This window comes from Haemorhous mexicanus, chromosome 34 (genome assembly GCF_027477595.1).
Source record: "Haemorhous mexicanus isolate bHaeMex1 chromosome 34, bHaeMex1.pri, whole genome shotgun sequence".
Classification (NCBI taxonomy): Eukaryota; Metazoa; Chordata; class Aves; order Passeriformes; family Fringillidae; genus Haemorhous; species Haemorhous mexicanus.
Genome location: NC_082374.1, coordinates 1,411,503 through 1,429,898, shown reverse-complemented (window position 1 = coordinate 1,429,898; position 18,396 = coordinate 1,411,503). Strand labels below are relative to the sequence as shown.

Here is an 18,396-nt window from a genome sequence, read left to right as displayed (position 1 = left end):
ATTTTTCCTGGAATTCCCTTTTTTATTCCTATCATTCCCATTTTTCCTGGAATTCCCTTTTTTATTCCTAGAATTCCCATTTTTCCCCAGAATTCCCATTTTTCCTGGAATTCCCATTTTTATTCCTAGAATTCCCATTTTTTCCCAGAATTCCCATTTTTCCTGGAATTCCCTTTTTTATTCCTAGAATTCCCATTTTTCCCCAGAATTCCCATTTTTATTCCTAGAATTCCCATTTTTCCCCAGAATTCCCATTTTTCCTGGAATTCCCATTTTTATTCCTATCATTCCCATTTTTCCTGGAATTCCCATTTTTATTCCTATCATTCCCATTTTTCCTGGAATTCTCATTTTTATTCCTAGAATTCCCATTTTTCCCCAGAATTCCCATTTTTATTCCTAGAATTCCCATTTTTCCCCAGAATTCCCATTTTTCCTAGAATTCCCATTTTTATTCCTATCATTCCCATTTTTCCTGGAATTCCCATTTTTATTCCTATCATTCCCATTTTTCCTGGAATTCTCATTTTTATTCCTAGAATTCCCATTTTTCCCCAGAATTCCCATTTTTCCTGGAATTCCCATTTTTATTCCTAGAATTCCCATTTTCCCCCAGAATTCCCATTTTTCCTGGAATTCCCATTTTCATTCCTAGAATTCCCATTTTTCCCCAGAATTCCCATTTTTCCTGGAATTCCCATTTTTATTCCTAGAATTCCCATTTTTTCCCAGAATTCCCATTTTCCCTGGAATTCCCATTTTTATTCCTAGAATTCCCATTTTTTCCCAGCATTCCTATTTTTCCTGGAATTCCCATTTTTATTCCTAGAATTCCCATTTTCCCCCAGAATTCCCATTTTTCCTGGAATTCCCATTTTTATTCCTAGAATTCCCATTTTTCCCCAGAATTCCCATTTTTCCTGGAATTCCCATTTTTATTCCTAGAATTCCCATTTTTCCCCAGAATTCCCATTTTTCCTGGAATTCCCATTTTTATTCCTAGAATTCCCATTTTCCCCCAGAATTCCCATTTTTCCTGGAATTCCCTTTTTTATTCCTAGAATTCCCATTTTTCCCCAGAATTCCCATTTTTCCTGGAATTCCCACTTTTTTTCCTAGAATTCCCATTCCCATTATTCCCAGAATTCCCATTTTTCCCACTTTCCCAGGATCCAGTTCCTTTCTCCAGGGGGTTTTCCCCATCATTCCCAGCATTCCCATTTTCCCATTCCTCAGGATCCAGTTCCCCTTTCCCATTATTCCTGGAATTCCCGTTTTTCCCCATTTCCCAGGATCCAGTTCCCTTTTCCCATCACTCCCATCACTCCCAGCATTCCCAGAATTCCCATTTTCCCAGGATCCAGTTCTCCTGCTCCGTGTGCATTCCCCATCACTCCCATCATTCCCAGCATTCCCAGCATTCCCATTTTCCCAGGATCCAGTTCTCCTGCTCCCTGTGCATTCCCATCACTCCCAGCATTCCCAGCATTCCCAGCATTCCCATTTTCCCAGGATCCAGTTCTCCTGCTCCCTGTGCATTCCATCACTCCCAGCATTCCCAGCATTCCCAGAATTCCCAGAATTCCCATTTCCCCAGGATCCAGTTCTCCTGCTCCCTGTGCATTCCCCATCATTCCCATCACTCCCAGCATTCCCAGCATTCCCACCATTCCCATTTCCCCAGGATCCAGTTCTCCTGCTCCCTGTGCATTCCCCATCACTCCCACCACTCCCAGCATTCCCAGCATTCCCAGCATTCCCATTTTCCCAGGATCCAGTTCTCCTGCTCTGTGTGCATTCCCCATCACTCCCAGCATTCCCAGCATTCCCACAATTCCCACAATTCCCATTTCCCCAGGATCCAGTTCTCCTGCTCCCTGTGCATTCCCCATCACTCCCAGCATTCCCATCATTCCCATCACTCCCAGCATTCCCAGCATTCCCAGAATTCCCATTTCCCCAGGATCCAGTTTGCCTGCTCCCTGTGCATTCCCATCACTCCCAGCATTCCCAGCATTCCCACCATTCCCAGCATTCCCAGCATTCCCAGCATTCCCATTTTCCCAGGATCCAGTTCTCCTGCTCCCTGTGCATTCCCCATCACTCCCATCACTCCCAGCATTCCCAGCATTCCCAGCATTCCCAGCATTCCCGTTTTCCCAGGATCCAGTGCTCCTGCTCCCTGTGCATTCCCCATCACTCCCAGCATTCCCAGCACTCCCACCATTCCCAGCATTCCCATTTCCCCAGGATCCAGTTTGCCTGCTCCCTGTGCATTCCCCATCACTCCCATCACTCCCACCACTCCCAGCATTCCCAGCATTCCCAGCATTCCCGTTTCCCCAGGATCCAGTTCTCCTGCTCCCTGTGCATTCCCATCATTCCCAGCATTCCCAGCATTCCCAGCATTCCCAGCATTCCCAGCATTCCCATCACTCCCAGCATTCCCAGCATTCCCAGCATTCCCATTTCCCCAGGATCCAGTTCTCCTGCTCCCTGTGCATTCCCCATCACTCCCATCACTCCCATCACTCCCAGAATTCCCAGCATTCCCAGCATTCCCAGCATTCCCATTTTCCCAGGATCCAGTTCTCCTGCTCCCTGTGCATTCCCCATCACTCCCAGCATTCCCAGCATTCCCAGCATTCCCAGCATTCCCAGCATTCCCAGCATTCCCAGCATTCCCATTTTCCCAGGATCCAGTTCTCCTGCTCCCTGTGCATTCCCATCATTCCCAGCATTCCCAGCATTCCCAGCATTCCCATTTCCCCAGGATCCAGTTCTCCTGCTCCCTGTGCATTCCCCATCACTCCCAGCATTCCCAGCATTCCCAGCATTCCCAGCATTCCCAGAATTCCCATTTCCCCAGGATCCAGTTCTCCTGCTCCCTGTGCATTCCCCATCACTCCCAGCATTCCCAGCATTCCCAGCATTCCCAGCATTCCCATTTCCCCAGGATCCAGTTCTCCTGCTCCCTGTGCATTCCCAGCATTCCCAGCATTCCCATCACTCCCAGCACTCCCAGCATTCCCAGCATTCCCAGCATTCCCAGGATCCAGTTCTCCTGCTCCCTGTGCATTCCCCATCACTCCCAGCATTCCCAGCACTCCCATCATTCCCAGCATTCCCAGCATTCCCAGCATTCCCATCACTCCCATCATTCCCATTTTCCCAGGATCCAGTTCTCCAGCTCCCTGTGCATTCCCATCACTCCCATCATTCCCATCACTCCCAGCATTCCCAGCATTCCCAGCATTCCCAGCATTCCCAGAATTCCCATTTTCCCAGGATCCAGTTCTCCTGCTCCCTGTGCATTCCCCATCACTCCCATCACTCCCAGCATTCCCAGCATTCCCAGCATTCCCATTTTCCCAGGATCCAGTTCTCCTGCTCCCTGTGCATTCCCCAGCATTCCCATCACTCCCATCACTCCCATCACTCCCATCACTCCCAGCATTCCCAGCATTCCCAGCATTCCCATTTTCCCAGGATCCAGTTCTCCTGCTCCCTGTGCATTCCCCATCACTCCCATCACTCCCAGCATTCCCATCATTCCCAGCATTCCCATTTTCCCAGGATCCAGTTCTCCTGCTCTCTGTGCATTCCCCATCACTCCATCATTCCCATCACTCCCATCATTCCCAGCATTCCCAGCATTCCCAGAATTCCCATTTTCCCAGGATCCAGTTCTCCTGCTCCCTGTGCATTCCCATCACTCCCATCACTCCCATCATTCCCAGCATTCCCAGAATATCCTATTTTCCCAGGATCCAGTTCTCCTGCTCCCTGTGCATTCCCCATCACTCCCATCACTCCCATCACTCCCAGAATTCCCAGCATTCCCAGCATTCCCAGAATTCCCATTTCCCCAGGATCCAGTTCGCCTGCTCCCTGTGCATTTCCCCATCATTCCCCATCACTCCCAGCATTCCCATCACTCCCAGCATTCCCAGCATTCCCAGCATTCCCATTTCCCCAGGATCCAGTTCCCCTGCTCTCTGTGCATTCCCCATCACTCCCAGAATTCCCATCATTCCCATCATTCCCAGCATTCCCAGCATTCCCAGAATTCCCATTTCCCCAGGATCCAGTTCTCCTGCTCCCTGTGCATTCCCCATCACTCCCATCACTCCCAGCATTCCCAGAATTCCCAGCATTCCCATTTCCCCAGGATCCAGTTTGCCTGCTCCGTGTGCAAGTTCCGGAGCCTGGAGGAGGAGGAGATCCAGCGGCACCTGGAGAGCAAATTCCACCGGGACACGCTGCGCTACATCGGCACCAAGCTGCCCGACAGGACCGTCCAGTTCCTCCAGGTATCCCAAAAAATGGGAATTTCCAGGGAATTCTGGAGCTGGGACGTCATTCCCAATTTTTGGGGATTTTTTGGGATTTTTTTCAGGGAGTTTTTAGGTGAAAATTCGAATTTTTTCTGATTTTTTTTCATTTTTTTCTGATTTTTCTTGATTTTTTTTCGGAATTTTTGGGTTTTTTTCCCATCATTTTCCAGGAATTTTTTGGGATTTTCCAAGTTGGATATTTGGAATTTTGGGGGATTTTTTTGAGGCATTTTTAGGTGGAAATTCCAATTTTTTTGGGGTATTTTCCACTCCCACTGGGACACGCTGCGCTACATCGGCACCAAGCTGCCCGACAGGACCGTCCAGTTCCTCCAGGTACCCAAAAAACGGGAATTTCCAGGGAATTCTGGAGCTGGGAGGTCATTCCCAATTTTTGGGGATTTTTTGGGATTTTTTTTAGGGAGTTTTTAGGTGAAAATTCCAATTTTTTCTGATTTTTTCCCAAATTTTTCTGATTTTTTCTGAATTTTTTTTTTAATTTTTTGGGGTTTTTTTCCCATCATTTTTCAGGAATGTTTTGGGATTTTCCAAGTGGGATATTTGGAATTTTTTGGGGATTTTTTGAGGCATTTTTAGGTGGAAATTCCAATTTTTTGGGGTTTTTCCCACTCCCGCCGGGACACGCTGCGCTACATTGGCACCAAGCTGCCCGACAGGAGCGTCCAGTTCCTCCAGGTACCCAAAAAATGGGAATTTCCAGGGAATTCTGGAGCTGGGAGGTCATTCCCAATTTTGGGAGATTTTTGGGATTTTTTTCTGGGAGTTTTTAGGTGAAAATTCCAATTTTTTCTGATTTTTTTTCGAATTTTTCTGATTTTTTTTGATTTTTTTTCTGATTTTTTTGGGGAGTTTTTTGGGTTTTTCCCCATCATTTTTCAGGAATTTTTTGGGATTTTCCAAGTGGGATATTTGGAATTTTTGGGGGATTTTCTTGAGGCATTTTTAGGTGGAAATTCCAATTTTTTGGGGTTTTTTCCCACTCCCACCGGGACACGCTGCGCTACATTGGCACCAAGCTGCCCGACAGGACCGTCCAGTTCCTCCAGGTACCCAAAAAATGGGAATTTCCAGGGAATTCTGGAGCTGGGAGGTCATTCCCAATTTTGGGGATTTTTTGGGATTTTTTTCAGGGAGTTTTTAGGTGAAAATTCCAATTTTTTCTGATTTTTTTCCAAATTTTTCTGATTTTTTTTGATTTTTTTTTTGAATTTTTGGGGTTTTTTTCCCATCATTTTTCAGGAATTTTTTGGGATTTTCCAAGTGGGATATTTGGAATATTTGGGGATTTTTTGGAGGCATTTTTAGGTGGAAATTCCAATTTTTTGGGGGTTTTTCCCACTCCCGCCGGGACACGCTGCGCTACATGGGCACCAAGCTGCCCGACAGGACCGTCCAGTTCCTCCAGGTACCCCAAAAAACGGGAATTTCCAGGGAATTCTGGAGCTGGGAGGTCATTCCAATTTTTGGGGATTTTTTTCAGGGAGTTTTTAGGTGAAAATTCGAATTTTTTCTGATTTTTTTCCAATTTTTTCTGATTTTTCTTGATTTTTTTTTTAATTTTTTGGGGTTTTTTTCCCATTATTTTTCAGGAATGTTTTGGGATTTTCCAAGTGGGATATTTGGAAATTTTGGGGGATTTTTTGAGGCATTTTTAGGTGGAAATTCCAATTTTTTGGGTTTTTTCCCACTCCCACCGGGACACGCTGCGCTACATTGGCACCAAGCTGCCCGACAGGACCGTCCAGTTCCTCCAGGTACCCCAAAAAACGGGAATTTCCAGGGAATTCTGGAGCTGGGAGGTCATTCCCAATTTTTGGGGATTTTTTTCAGGGAGTTTTTAGGTGAAAATTCCAATTTTTTCTGATTTTTTTTGATTTTTTTTCTGATTTTTTTTTTTTTTTTTGAATTTTTGGGGTTTTTTTCCCATCATTTTTCAGGAATGTTTTGGGATTTTCCAAGTGGGATATTTGGAATTTTTGGGGGATTTTTTGAGGCATTTTTAGGTGGAAATTCCAATTTTTTGGGGTTTTTCCCACTCCCGCCGGGACACGCTGCGCTACATTGGCACCAAGCTGCCCGACAGGAGCGTCCAGTTCCTCCAGGTACCCAAAAAATGGGAATTTCCAGGGAATTCTGGAGCTGGGAGGTCATTCCCAATTTTTGGGGATTTTTTTCGGGGAGTTTTTAGGTGAAAATTCGAATTTTTTCTGATTTTTTTCCAATTTTTTCTGATTTTTTTTGGTTTTTTTTTTAATTTTTTGGGTTTTTTTCCCCATCATTTTCCAGGAATTTTTTGGGATTTTCCAAGTGGGATATGTGGAATTTTTGGGATTTTTTGAGGCATTTTTAGGTGGAAATTCCAATTTTTTGGGGTTTTTTCCCACTCCCACCGGGACACGCTGCGCTACATCGGCACCAAGCTGCCCGACAGGAGCGTCCAGTTCCTCCAGGTACCCCAAAAAACGGGAATTTCCAGGGAATTCTGGAGCTGGGAGGTCATTCCCAATTTTTGGGGATTTTTTTCAGGGAGTTTTTAGGTGAAAATTCCAATTTTTTCTGATTTTTTTCCAAATTTTTCTGATTTTTTTTGATTTTTTTTTTTAATTTTTTGGGTTTTTTTTCCCATCATTTTTCAGGAATTTTTTGGGATTTTCCAAGTGGGATATTTGGAGTTTTGGGGGATTTTTTGGAAGCATTTTTAGGTGGAAATTCCAATTTTTTGGGGGTTTTTCCCACTCCCGCCGGGACACGCTGCGCTCCATCGGCACCAAGCTGCCCGACAGGAGCGTCCAGTTCCTCCAGGTACCCCAAAAAACGGGAATTTCCAGGGAATTCTGGAGCTGGGAGGTCATTCCCAATTTTTGGGGATTTTTCTGATTTTTTTCAGGGAGTTTTTAGGTGAAAATTCGATTTTTTTCTGATTTTTTTCCAAATTTTTCTGATTTTTTTTGATTTTTTTTTTTTAATTTTTTGGGGTTTTTTTCCCATCATTTTCCAGGAATTTTTTGGGATTTTCCAAGTGGGATATTTGGAATTTTTGGGGGATTTTTTGGAAGCATTTTTAGGTGGAAATTCCAATTTTTTGGGTTTTTTTTTCCACTCCCACCGGGACACGCTGCGCTACATCGGCACCAAGCTGCCCGACAGGACCGTCCAGTTCCTCCAGGTACCCCAAAAAACGGGAATTTCCAGGGAATTCTGGAGCTGGGAGGTCATTCCCAATTTTTGGGGATTTTTTGGGATTTTTTTTAGGGAGTTTTTAGGTGAAAATTCGAATTTTTTCTGATTTTTTTCCAAATTTTTCTGATTTTTTCTGATTTTTTTTCGGAATTTTCTGGTTTTTTCCCCATCATTTTTCAGGAATGTTTTGGGATTTTCCAAGTGGGATATTTGGAATTTTTGGGGGATTTTTTTGAGGCATTTTTAGGTTGAAATTCCAATTTTTTGGAGTTTTTTTGGGGGAGATTCTCAGCTAAAAAATTCAAATTTTTCGTGATTTATTTGAAATTTTTGGGGGGCTTCTTTTCCACGAATTTGTTTTTTCCACATTTCCTTGGAATGTTGCCCTGGTTTCATTCCTAGAATTCCCAGAATTCCCAATTTTTCCATGTTTGCTTCCCAGATTTTCCCAAAATTCCCAATTTTTTTCCCATTTTCCCATTTCTCTCCCCATTTTTCCAGGCGTTCATGGTGACCAGGAACAGGAAAATCTATCTTCCATCCCAGAATTCCCATTTTTTCCCCCAGAATTCCCAAATTTTCCCCAATTTCAGTCCCAGAATTCCCAGATTTCTCATTGTCATTCCCATTTTTCCCAATTTTTCCCGTTTTTATCCCAATTTTTAGGAGTCCATGGTGAACAGGAACAGGAAGATCCATGGTTCATTCCCAGAATTCCCAGTTTTCCCTGGTTTCATCCCATTTTTCCTGTTTTTATTCCCACTTTTCCCTGTTTTTATTCCCATTTTTCCCATTTTCCCCTGTTTTTATCCCATTTTTTTCTGTCTTTATTCCCAGAATTCCCAGTTTCCCTGATTTTATCCCACTTTTCCATGTTTTTATTCCCATATTTACCATTTTTCCCTGGATTTATCCCATTTTTCCCTGTTTTTATTCCCATTTTTCCCATTTTTCCATGTTTTTATCCCATTTTCCCTGTTTTTATTCCCATTTTCCCTGTTTTTATTCCCATTTTTCCCATTTTTCCCTGTTTTTATCCCATTTTTTCCTGTCTTTATTCCCAGAATTCCCAGTTTCCCTGTTTTTATCCCACTTTTCCATGTTTTTATTCCCATTTTTACCATTTTTCCCTGGTTTTATCTCATTTTCCCTGGTTTTATCCCATTTTCCCTGTTTTTATCCCATTTTCCCTGTTTTTATCCCACTTTTCCCTGTTTTTATTCCCATTTATCCCATTTTCCCATGTCTTTATCCCATTTTCCCGTTTTAATTCCCATTTTTCCCATTTTTTCCCATTTTTCCCTGTTTTTATCCCATTTCCCCCTGTTTTTATCACACTTTTCCATGTTTTTATCCCAATTTTCCTGTTTTTATTCCCACTTTTCCATGTTTTTATTCCCATTTTTCCCATTTTGGCCTGTTTTTATCCCATTTTTCCTGTCTTTATTCCCAGAATTCCCAGTTCCCTTGTTTTTATCCCACTTTTCCATGTTTTTATTCCCATTTTTACCATTTTTCCCTGGTTTTATCCCATTTTTCCCTGTTTTTATTCCCATTTTCCCATTTTCCATGTTTTTATCCCATTTTTTCTGTTTTATTCCCACTTTTCCATGTTTTTATTCCCATTTTTCCCATTTTTCCCTGTTTTTATCCCATTTTTCCTCTCTTTATTCCCAGAATTCCCAGTTTCCCTGTTTTTACCCCACTTTTCCATGTTTTTATTCCCATATTTACCATTTTTCCCTGGTTTTATCCCAATTTTCCCTGTTTTTATTCCCATTTTCCGCATTTTCCCCTGTTTTTATTCCCATTTTCCCTGTTTTTTCCCCATTTTTCCCATTTTCCGATGTTTTTATCCCACTTTTCCATGTTTTCATTCCCAGAATTCCCATTTTTCCCTGTTTTTATTTCCATTTTTCCCTGGTTTTATTCCCAGAATTCCTATTTTTGCCTGTTTTCATCCCATTCCCCCTGTTTTTATCCCATTTTTCCTGTTTTTATTCCCATTTTCCCTGTTTTTATTCCCATTTTTCCCATTTTTCCCATTTTTCCCTGTTTTTATCCCATTTTTTCCTGTCTTTATTCCCAGAATTCCCAGTTTCCCTGTTTTTATCCCACTTTTCCATGTTTTTATTCCCATTTTTCCCATTTTTCCCTGGTTTTATCCCAATTTTCCATGTTTTTATTCCCATTTTCCCATTTTTCCATGTTTTTATCCCACTTTTCCATGTTTTTTATTCCCACTTTTCCATGTTTTTATTCCCATTTTTACCATTTTTCCCTGGTTTTATTCCCATTTTCCCTGTTTTTTCCCCTTTATTCCCATTTTCCGATGTTTTTATCCCACTTTTCCATGTTTTCATTCCCAGAATTCCCATTTTCCCCTGTTTTTAATCCCATTTTTCCCTGGTTTTATTCCCAGAATTCCCATTTTTCCCTGTTTTCATCCCCTTTTCCCTGTTTTTATCCCATTTTCCTATGTTTTTATCCAACTTTTCCATGTTTTTATTCCCATTTTTCCCTGTCTTTATCCCATTTTTCCCTGTTTTTATTCCCATTTTTCCCTGTTTTTATCCCACTTTTCCATGTTTTTATTCCCATTTTTACCATTTTTCCCTGTCTTTATCCCATTTTTCCATGTTTTTATTCCCATTTTTCCCACTTTTCCCTGTTTTTCCCCCGTTTCCCCAGGAGTCCATCGTGAACCGGAACCGGAAGATCCCCGGGTCATTCCCAGAATTCCCAGAATTCCCATTTTCCCTGTTTTTATTCCCATTTCCCAGGAGTACATCGTGAACAGGAACCGGAAGATCCCCGGGTCATTCCCAGAATTCCCAGAATTCCCAGAATTCCCAGAATTCCCTGTTTTCATTCCCACTTTCCCCAGGAGTACATCGTGAACCGGAACCGGAAGATCCATGGGTCATTCCCAGAATTCCCAGAATTCCCATTTTTCCCTGTTTTATTCCCCCTTTCCCCAGGAGTACATCGTGAACCGGAACCGGAAGATCCCCGGGTCATTCCCAGAATTCCCAGAATTCCCATTTTTCCCTGTTTTTATTCCCATTTCCCCAGGAGTACATCGTGAACCGGAACCGGAAGATCCACGGGTCATTCCCAGAATTCCCAGAATTCCCATTTTCCCTGTTTTCATTCCCAGAATTCCCATTTTCCCCTGTTTTATTCCCACTTTTCCCCAGGAGTACATCGTGAACCGGAACCGGAAGATCCATGGTTCATTCCCAGAATTCCCACTTTTCCCTGTTTTCATTCCCAGAATTCCCAGAATTCCCAGAATTCCCATTTTTCCCTGTTTTTATTCCCCCTTTTCCCAGGAGTACATCGTGAACCGGAACCGGAAGATCCACAGGTCATTCCCAGAATTCCCAGAATTCCCATTTTTCCCTGTTTTTCCCCCCTTTTCCCAGGAGTACATCGTGAACCGGAACCGGAAGATCCACGGGTCATTCCCAGAATTCCCAGAATTCCCATTTTTCCCTGTTTTATCCCCACTTTTCCCAGGAATACATCGTGAACCGGAACCGGAAGATCCACGGGTCATTCCCAGAATTCCCAGAATTCCCACTTTTCCCTGTTTTTATCCCCGTTTCCCCAGGAGTACATCGTGAACCGGAACCGGAAGATCCACGGCTCATTCCCAGAATTCCCAGAATTCCCATTTTCCCTGTTTTATTCCCACTTTCCCCAGGAGTACATCGTGAACCGGAACCGGAAGATCCACGGGTCATTCCCAGAATTCCCAGAATTCCCAGAATATCCATTTTCCCTGTTTTATTCCCCTTTCCCCAGGAGTACATCGTGAACCGGAACCGGAAGATCCACGGTTCATTCCCAGAATTCCCAGAATTCCCACTTTTCCCTGTTTTTATCCCCGTTTCCCCAGGAGTACATCGTGAACCGGAACCGGAAGATCCACGGGTCATTCCCAGAATTCCCAGAATTCCCATTTTTCCCTGTTTTATTCCCCCTTTCCCCAGGAGTACATCGTGAACCGGAACCGGAAGATCCCCGGGTCATTCCCAGAATTCCCAGAATTCCCAGAATTCCCATTTTTCCCTGTTTTATTCCCATTTCCCAGGAGTACATCGTGAACCGGAACCGGAAGATCGAGCGGCGCCGCCAGGAGCTGACGGAGAAGGAGGGCAGCAAAGCCCGCGCCGACCCCTTCAAGGGTGGGAATTCCGGGGGGATTTTATGGGAATTTTAGGGGGATTTTATGGGAATTTTATGGGGATTTTATGGGAATTTTCTGAGAATATTTAGGGAATTTTAGGGGAGTTTTATTGGAATTTTGAGGGAATTTTCTGGGAATTTTGGGGGAATTTTCTGGGAATCTTTGGGGAATTTTTGAGGAATTTTATGGAAATATTTGGGGAATTTTAGGGGAATTTTCTGGGAATATTTGGGGAATTTTTGGGGAATTTTCTGGGAATATTGGGGAAATTTTGGGGGAATTTTCTGGGAATATTTGGGGAATTTTCTGAGAATATTTGGGGAATATTTGGGAAATTTTCTGGGAATTTTGGGGAATTTTTGGGGAATTTTATGGGAATATTTGAGGAAATTTTTGGGAATTTTCCGGGAATATGTGGGGAATTTTAGGGGAATTTTAGGGGAATATTTGGGGAATTTTATGGGAATTTTATGGGAATATTTGGGGAATTTTAGGGGAATTTTATGGGAGTTTTGGGAAATTTTAGGGGAATTTTATGGAATATTTGGGGAATTTTAAGGGAATTTTATGGGAGTTTTGGGGAATTTTCTGGGAATATTTGGGGAATTTTAGGGGAATTTTTTGGGTATTTTATGGGAATTTTCTGGGAATATTTGGGGAATTTTATGGGAATTTTGGGGGAATTTTCTGGGAGTTTTGGGAAACTTTAGGGGAATTTTCTGAGAATTTTAGGGGAATTTTCAGGGAATATTTGGGAAATTTTATGGGAATACTTGGGGAATTTTAGGGGAATTTTCTGGGAGTATTTGGGGGAATTTTAGGGGAGTTTGATTGGAATTTTGGGGGAATTTTCTGGGAATTTTCTGGGAATTTTGGGGGAATTTTCTGGGAATATTTGGGGAATTTTAAGGGAATTTTATGGGAGTTTTGGGGAATTTTCTGGGAATATTTGGGGAATTTTGGCGGAATTTTTTGGGTATTTTATGGGAAATTTCTGGGAATATTTGGGGAATTTTGGGGAATTTTATGGGAATATTTGGGGAATTTTGGGGGAATTTTCTGGGAATATTTGGGAAATTTTAGGGGAATTTTCTGGGAATATTTGAGGAATTTTTGGAGAATTTTAAGGGAATTTTCTGGGAATATTTGGGGAATTTTATGGGAATTTTATGGGAATATTTGGGGAATTTTTGGGGAATTTTCTGGGAATTTTTGGGGAATTTTATGGGAATATTTGAGGAATTTTTTGGGAATTTTGGGAACTTTCTGGGAATATTTGGGGAATTTTCTGGGAATTTTATGGGAATTTTGGGGAATTTTATGGGAATTTTATGGAATATTTGGGGAATTTTCCGGGAATGTTTGGAGAATTTCGGGGGAATTTTATGGGAATTTTGGGATATTTTTGGGGAATTTTCTGAGAATATTTGGGGAATTTTAGGGGAATTTTCTGGGAATATTTGGGGAATATTTGGGAAATTTTCTGGGAATATTTGGGGAATTTTAGGGGAATGTTATGGGAATATTTGAAGAATTTTTGGAGAATTTTAAAGGAATTTTATGGGAGTTTTGAGAAATTTTAGGGGAATTTTATGGAATATTTGGGGAATTTTATGGGAATATTTGGAGAATTTTATGGGAATATTTGGGGAATTTTGGGGGAATTTTCTGGGAATATTTGGGGAATTTTCTGGGAATTTTGGGGAATTTTCTGGGAATATTTGGGGAATTTTATGGGAATTTTCTGAGATTATTTGGGGAATTTTCTGGGAATTTTCTGGGAATTTTTGGGGAATTTTAGGGGAATAGTTGGGGAATTTTCGAGGAATTTTTGGGGAATTTTATGGGAATATTTGGGGAATTTTATGGTAATTTTCTTGGACTATTTGGGGAATTTTATGGGAATTTTGTGGGAATATTTGGGGAATTTTAGGGGAATTTTCTGGGAATTTTTGGGGAATTTTATGGGAATATTTGGGGAATTTTATGGGAACTTTCTGGGAATTTGGGGAGGGATTTTGGGGGCAATTTTTGGGAATTGTTGGGGAACTTTCTGGAAATTTTTGGGGGGATTTTTGTGGAACTTTCTGGAAATTTTGGGGATAATTTTGGGGAATTTGGGGGGAATTTTGAGAGGAATTTTTTGGGAACTTTCTGGGAATTTTGGGGAATTTTCTGGGCATTTTCAGAGAAATTTTTCTGGGAATTTTTGGGGAAATTGGGGGAACTTTCTGGGAATTTTGGGGGGAAATTGGGGGAACTTTCTGGGAATTCTGGGGACTTTTCTGGGCATTTTCAGAGAAATATTTCCGGGAATTTTTGGGGCATTTTTCCGGGAATTTTCGGGGACTTTTCTGGCAATTCTGGGCTCAGGGATCAACCAGGGGAACTTTTCCAATGACCTGGAGGCCAATTCTCATTTTTGGGGTAAAATTTACTGGATTTGCTCCCCGGAAAAGAAAACGTGGGGTGGGATTGGGGCTGTTTGGGTCCTCCGGCCCGACTTCCCTGGAGCTGAGGGAACGTTGGGAATTTTCTCGGGGAATTTCCCCCCGCAGGGATCGGCCAGGAGCATTTCTTCAAGCGCATCGAGGCCGCGCACTGCCAGGCCTGCGACATGCTGATCCCGGCCCAGGGCCACCTGCTGCAGCGGCACCTGCGCTCCGCCGAGCACAACCGCAGCCGCAGGGTGAGACACCCCCCTTAGGCCCGGCTTAACCCGCCCTTAGGCCGGGCTTAACCCGGATTTATATCGGATTTATCCTGGATTTATGTCAGATTTATCCTGGATTTATGTCGGATTTATCCTGGATTTATATCGGATTTATCCTGGATTTATGTCAGATTTAGCACAACCGCAGCCGCAGGGTGAGACACCGCCCTTAGGCCCGGCTTAACCTGCGCTTAGGCCGGGCTTAACCCGGGTTTAGGTGAGATTTAACCTGGATTTATATTGGATTTGTCCTGGATTTATATCGGATTTATCCTGGATTTATGTCAGGTTTAGCACAACCGCAGCCGCAGGGTGAGACACCGCCCTTAGGCCCGGCTTAACCTGCGCTTAGGCCGGGCTTAACCCGGGTTTAGGTCAGAATTAACCTGGATTTATGTCACATTTAACCTGGAATTATATTGGATTTTTCCTGGATTTATGTCAGGTTTAGCACAACCGCAGCCGCAGGGTGAGACACCGCCCTTAGGCTGGGCTTAACCCGCGCTTAGGCCGGGCTTAACCCGGGTTTAGGTCAGATTTAGCCCGGATTTATATCGGATTTAGCCTGGATTTATGTCAGATTTAGCACAACCGCAGCCGCAGGGTGAGATACCCCCCTTAGGCCCGGCTTAACCTGGGTTTAGGCCGGGCTTAACCCGGGCTTTGGTCAGATTTAACCCGGATTTATATTGGATTTAGCCTGGATTTATGTCAGATTTAGCACAACCGCAGCCGCAGGGTGAGACACCGCCCTTAGGCCCGGCTTAACCTGGGTTTAGGCCAGGCTTAACCCGCACTTAGGTCAGATTTAACCTGGATTTATATCGGATTTAGCACAACTGCAGCCGCAGGGTGAGACACCGGGCTTAGGCCCGGCTTAACCCGCGCTTAGGCTGGGCTTAACCCGGGCTTAGGTCAGAATTAACCTGGATTTATGTCACATTTATCCTGGAATTATATTGGATTTAGCACAACCGCAGCCGCAGGGTGAGACACCCCCCTTAGGCCTGGCTTAACCTGGGTTTAGGCCGGGCTTAACCCGGGCTTTGGTCAGATTTAACCTGGATTTATGTCAGATTTAACCTGGAATTATATTGGATTTAGCACAACCGCAGCCGCAGGGTGAGACACTGGGCTTAGGCCGGGCTTTACCCGGGCTTAGGTCAGATTTAGCCTGGATTTATATCGGATTTATCCTGGATTTATGTCAGGTTTAGCACAACCGCAGCCGCAGGATGAGAGCACAGATTTAGGCCGGGCTTAACCCGCGCTTAGGCCGGGCTTTACCCGGGTTTAGGTCAGATTTAGCCCGGATTTATATTGGATTTATCCTGGATTTATGTCAGGTTTAGCACAACCACAGCCGCAGGGTGAGACACCGCCCTTAGGCCTGGCTTAACCTGGGTTAAGCCGGGCTTAACCCGGGCTTAGGTCAGATTTAACCTGGATTTATGTCAGATTTAGCACAACCGCAGCCGCAGGGTGAGACACCGCCCTTAGGCCCGGCTTAACCTGCGCTTAGGCCGGGCTTAACCCGGGCTAAGTCAGATTTAACCTGGATTTATGTCACATTTAACCTAGAATTATATTGGATTTAGCACAACCGCAGCCGCAGGGTGAGACACTGGGCTTAGGCCCGGCTTAACCCGCGCTTAGGCCGGGCTTAACCCGGGCTTTTGTCAGATTTAGCCTGGATTTATGTCAGATTTAACCTGGAATTATATTGGATTTTTCCTGGATTTATGTCAGATTTAGCACAACCGCAGCCGCAGGGTGAGACACCGCCCTTAGGCCCGGCTTAACCCGCGCTTAGGCCGGGCTTAACCCGGGCTTTGGTCAGATTTAGCCTGGATTTATATTGGATTTTTCCTGGATTTATGTCAGATTTAGCACAACCACAGCCGCAGGGTGAGACACCGCCCTTAGGCCCGGCTTAACCCGCGCTTAGGCCGGGCTTAACCCGGGCTTTGGGTCAGATTTAGCCTGGATTTATGTCAGATTTAGCCTGGATTTATGTCAGGTTTAGCACAACCGCAGCCGCAGGGTGAGACACCGCCCTTAGGCCCGGCTTAACCCGGGTTTAGGCCGGGCTTAACCCGCGCTTAGGTCAGATTTAGCCTGGATTTATGTCAGATTTAGCACAACCGCAGCCGCAGGGTGAGACACCGCCCTTAGGCCCGGCTTAACCTGGGTTTAGGCCGGGCTTAACCCCGGTTTAGGTCAGATTTAGCCTGGATTTATGTCAGGTTTAGCACAGCCGCAGCTGCAGGGTGAGACACCGGGCTTAGGCCCGGCTTAACCCGCGCTTAGGCTGGGCTTAACCTGGGCTTAGGTCAGATTTAACCCGGATTTATATTGGATTTATCCTGGATTTATATCGGATTTATCCTGGATTTATGTCAGGTTTAGCACAGCCGCAGCTGCAGGGTGAGACACCGGGCTTAGGCCGGCTTAACCTGGGTTTAGGCCGGGCTTAACCCGGGCTTAGGTCAGATTTAACCTGGATTTATGTCAGATTTAGCACAACCGCAGCCGCAGGGTGAGACACTGGGCTTAGGCCCGGCTTAACCCGCGCTTAGGCCGGGCTTAACCCGCGCTTTGGTCAGATTTAACCTGGATTTATGTCAGATTTAACCTGGATTCATATCAGATTTATCCTGGGTTTATGTCAGATTTAGCACAACCACAGCCGCAGGGTGAGACACTGGGTTTAGGCCCGGCTTAACCCGCGCTTAGGCTGGGCTTAACCCGGATTTATATTGGATTTATCCTGGGTGTATGTCAGATTTAGCACAACCGCAGCCGCAGGGTGAGACACTGGGCTTAGGCCCGGCTTAACCCGTGCTTAGGCCGGGCTTAACCCGCGCTTAGGTCAGATTTAACCCGGATTTATATCGGATTTATCCTGGATTTATGTCAGGTTTAGCACAACCGCAGCCGCAGGGTGAGACACCGCCCTTAGGCCCGGCTTAACCTGGGTTTAGGCCGGGCTTAACCCGGGCTTTGGTCAGATTTAACCTGGATTTATGTCAGGTTTAACCTGGAATTATATTGGATTTAGCACAACTGCAGCCGCAGGGTGAGACACCGCCCTTAGGCCGAGCTTAACCCGCGCTTAGGTCAGATTTAACCCGGGTTTATGTCAGATTTAGCCCGGATTTATGTCAGATTTAACCTGGATTTATATTGGATTTATCCTGGATTTATGTCAGATTTAGCACAACCGCAGCCGCAGGGTGAGACACTGGGTTTACGCCGGGCTTAACCCGCGCTTAGGCCGGGCTTAACCCGGGTTTAGGTCAGATTTATCCTGGATTTATGTCAGATTTAACCTGGATTTATATTGGATTTAGCACAACCGCAGCCGCAGGGTGAGACACCCCCCTTAGGCCCGGCTTAACCTGGGTTTAGGCCGGGCTTAACCCGGGCTTAGGTCAGATTTAGCCTGGATTTATGTCAGATTTAGCCTGGATTTATATCGGATTTAACCTGGATTTATGTCAGGTTTAGCACAACCGCAGCCGCAGGGTGAGACACCGCCCTTAGGCCTGGCTTAACCCGCGCTTAGGCCGGGCTTAACCCGCGCTTAGGTCAGATTTAGCCTGGGTTTATATCGGATTTATCCTGGATTTATGTCAGATTTAGCACAACCGCAGCCGCAGGGTGAGACACCGGGCTTAGGCCCGGCTTAACCTGGGTTTAGGCTGGGCTTAACCCGGGCTTAGGTCAGATTTAACCTGGATTTATGTCAGATTTAGCACAACCGCAGCCGCAGGGTGAGACACTGGGCTTAGGCCGGGCTTAACCCGCGCTTAGGTCAGATTTAGCCCGGATTTATATTGGATTTATCCTGGATTTATGTCAGATTTAACCTGGAATTATATTGGATTTAGCACAACCGCAGCCGCAGGGTGAGACACCGCCCTTAGGCCCGGCTTAACCCGGGTTTA

General features: G+C 44.5%; 1 protein-coding gene across 1 annotated transcript in view; it reads left to right on the top strand.

Moving 5' to 3' along the window:
• Positions 1 to 5,721: 5,721 nt before the first annotated feature.
• AKAP8 (A-kinase anchoring protein 8) overlaps positions 5,722 to 18,396 on the top strand; it is a 36,087-nt gene continuing 23,412 nt past the window's right edge. Inside the window, exons 1-5 of the mRNA XM_059872050.1 lie at positions 5,722 to 5,763; positions 6,362 to 6,460; positions 7,357 to 7,524; positions 11,638 to 11,731; positions 14,292 to 14,422. Of these exons, the coding sequence (XP_059728033.1) occupies positions 5,722 to 5,763; positions 6,362 to 6,460; positions 7,357 to 7,524; positions 11,638 to 11,731; positions 14,292 to 14,422 (534 nt within the window). The remainder of the gene's footprint in view (positions 5,764 to 6,361; positions 6,461 to 7,356; positions 7,525 to 11,637; positions 11,732 to 14,291; positions 14,423 to 18,396) is intronic.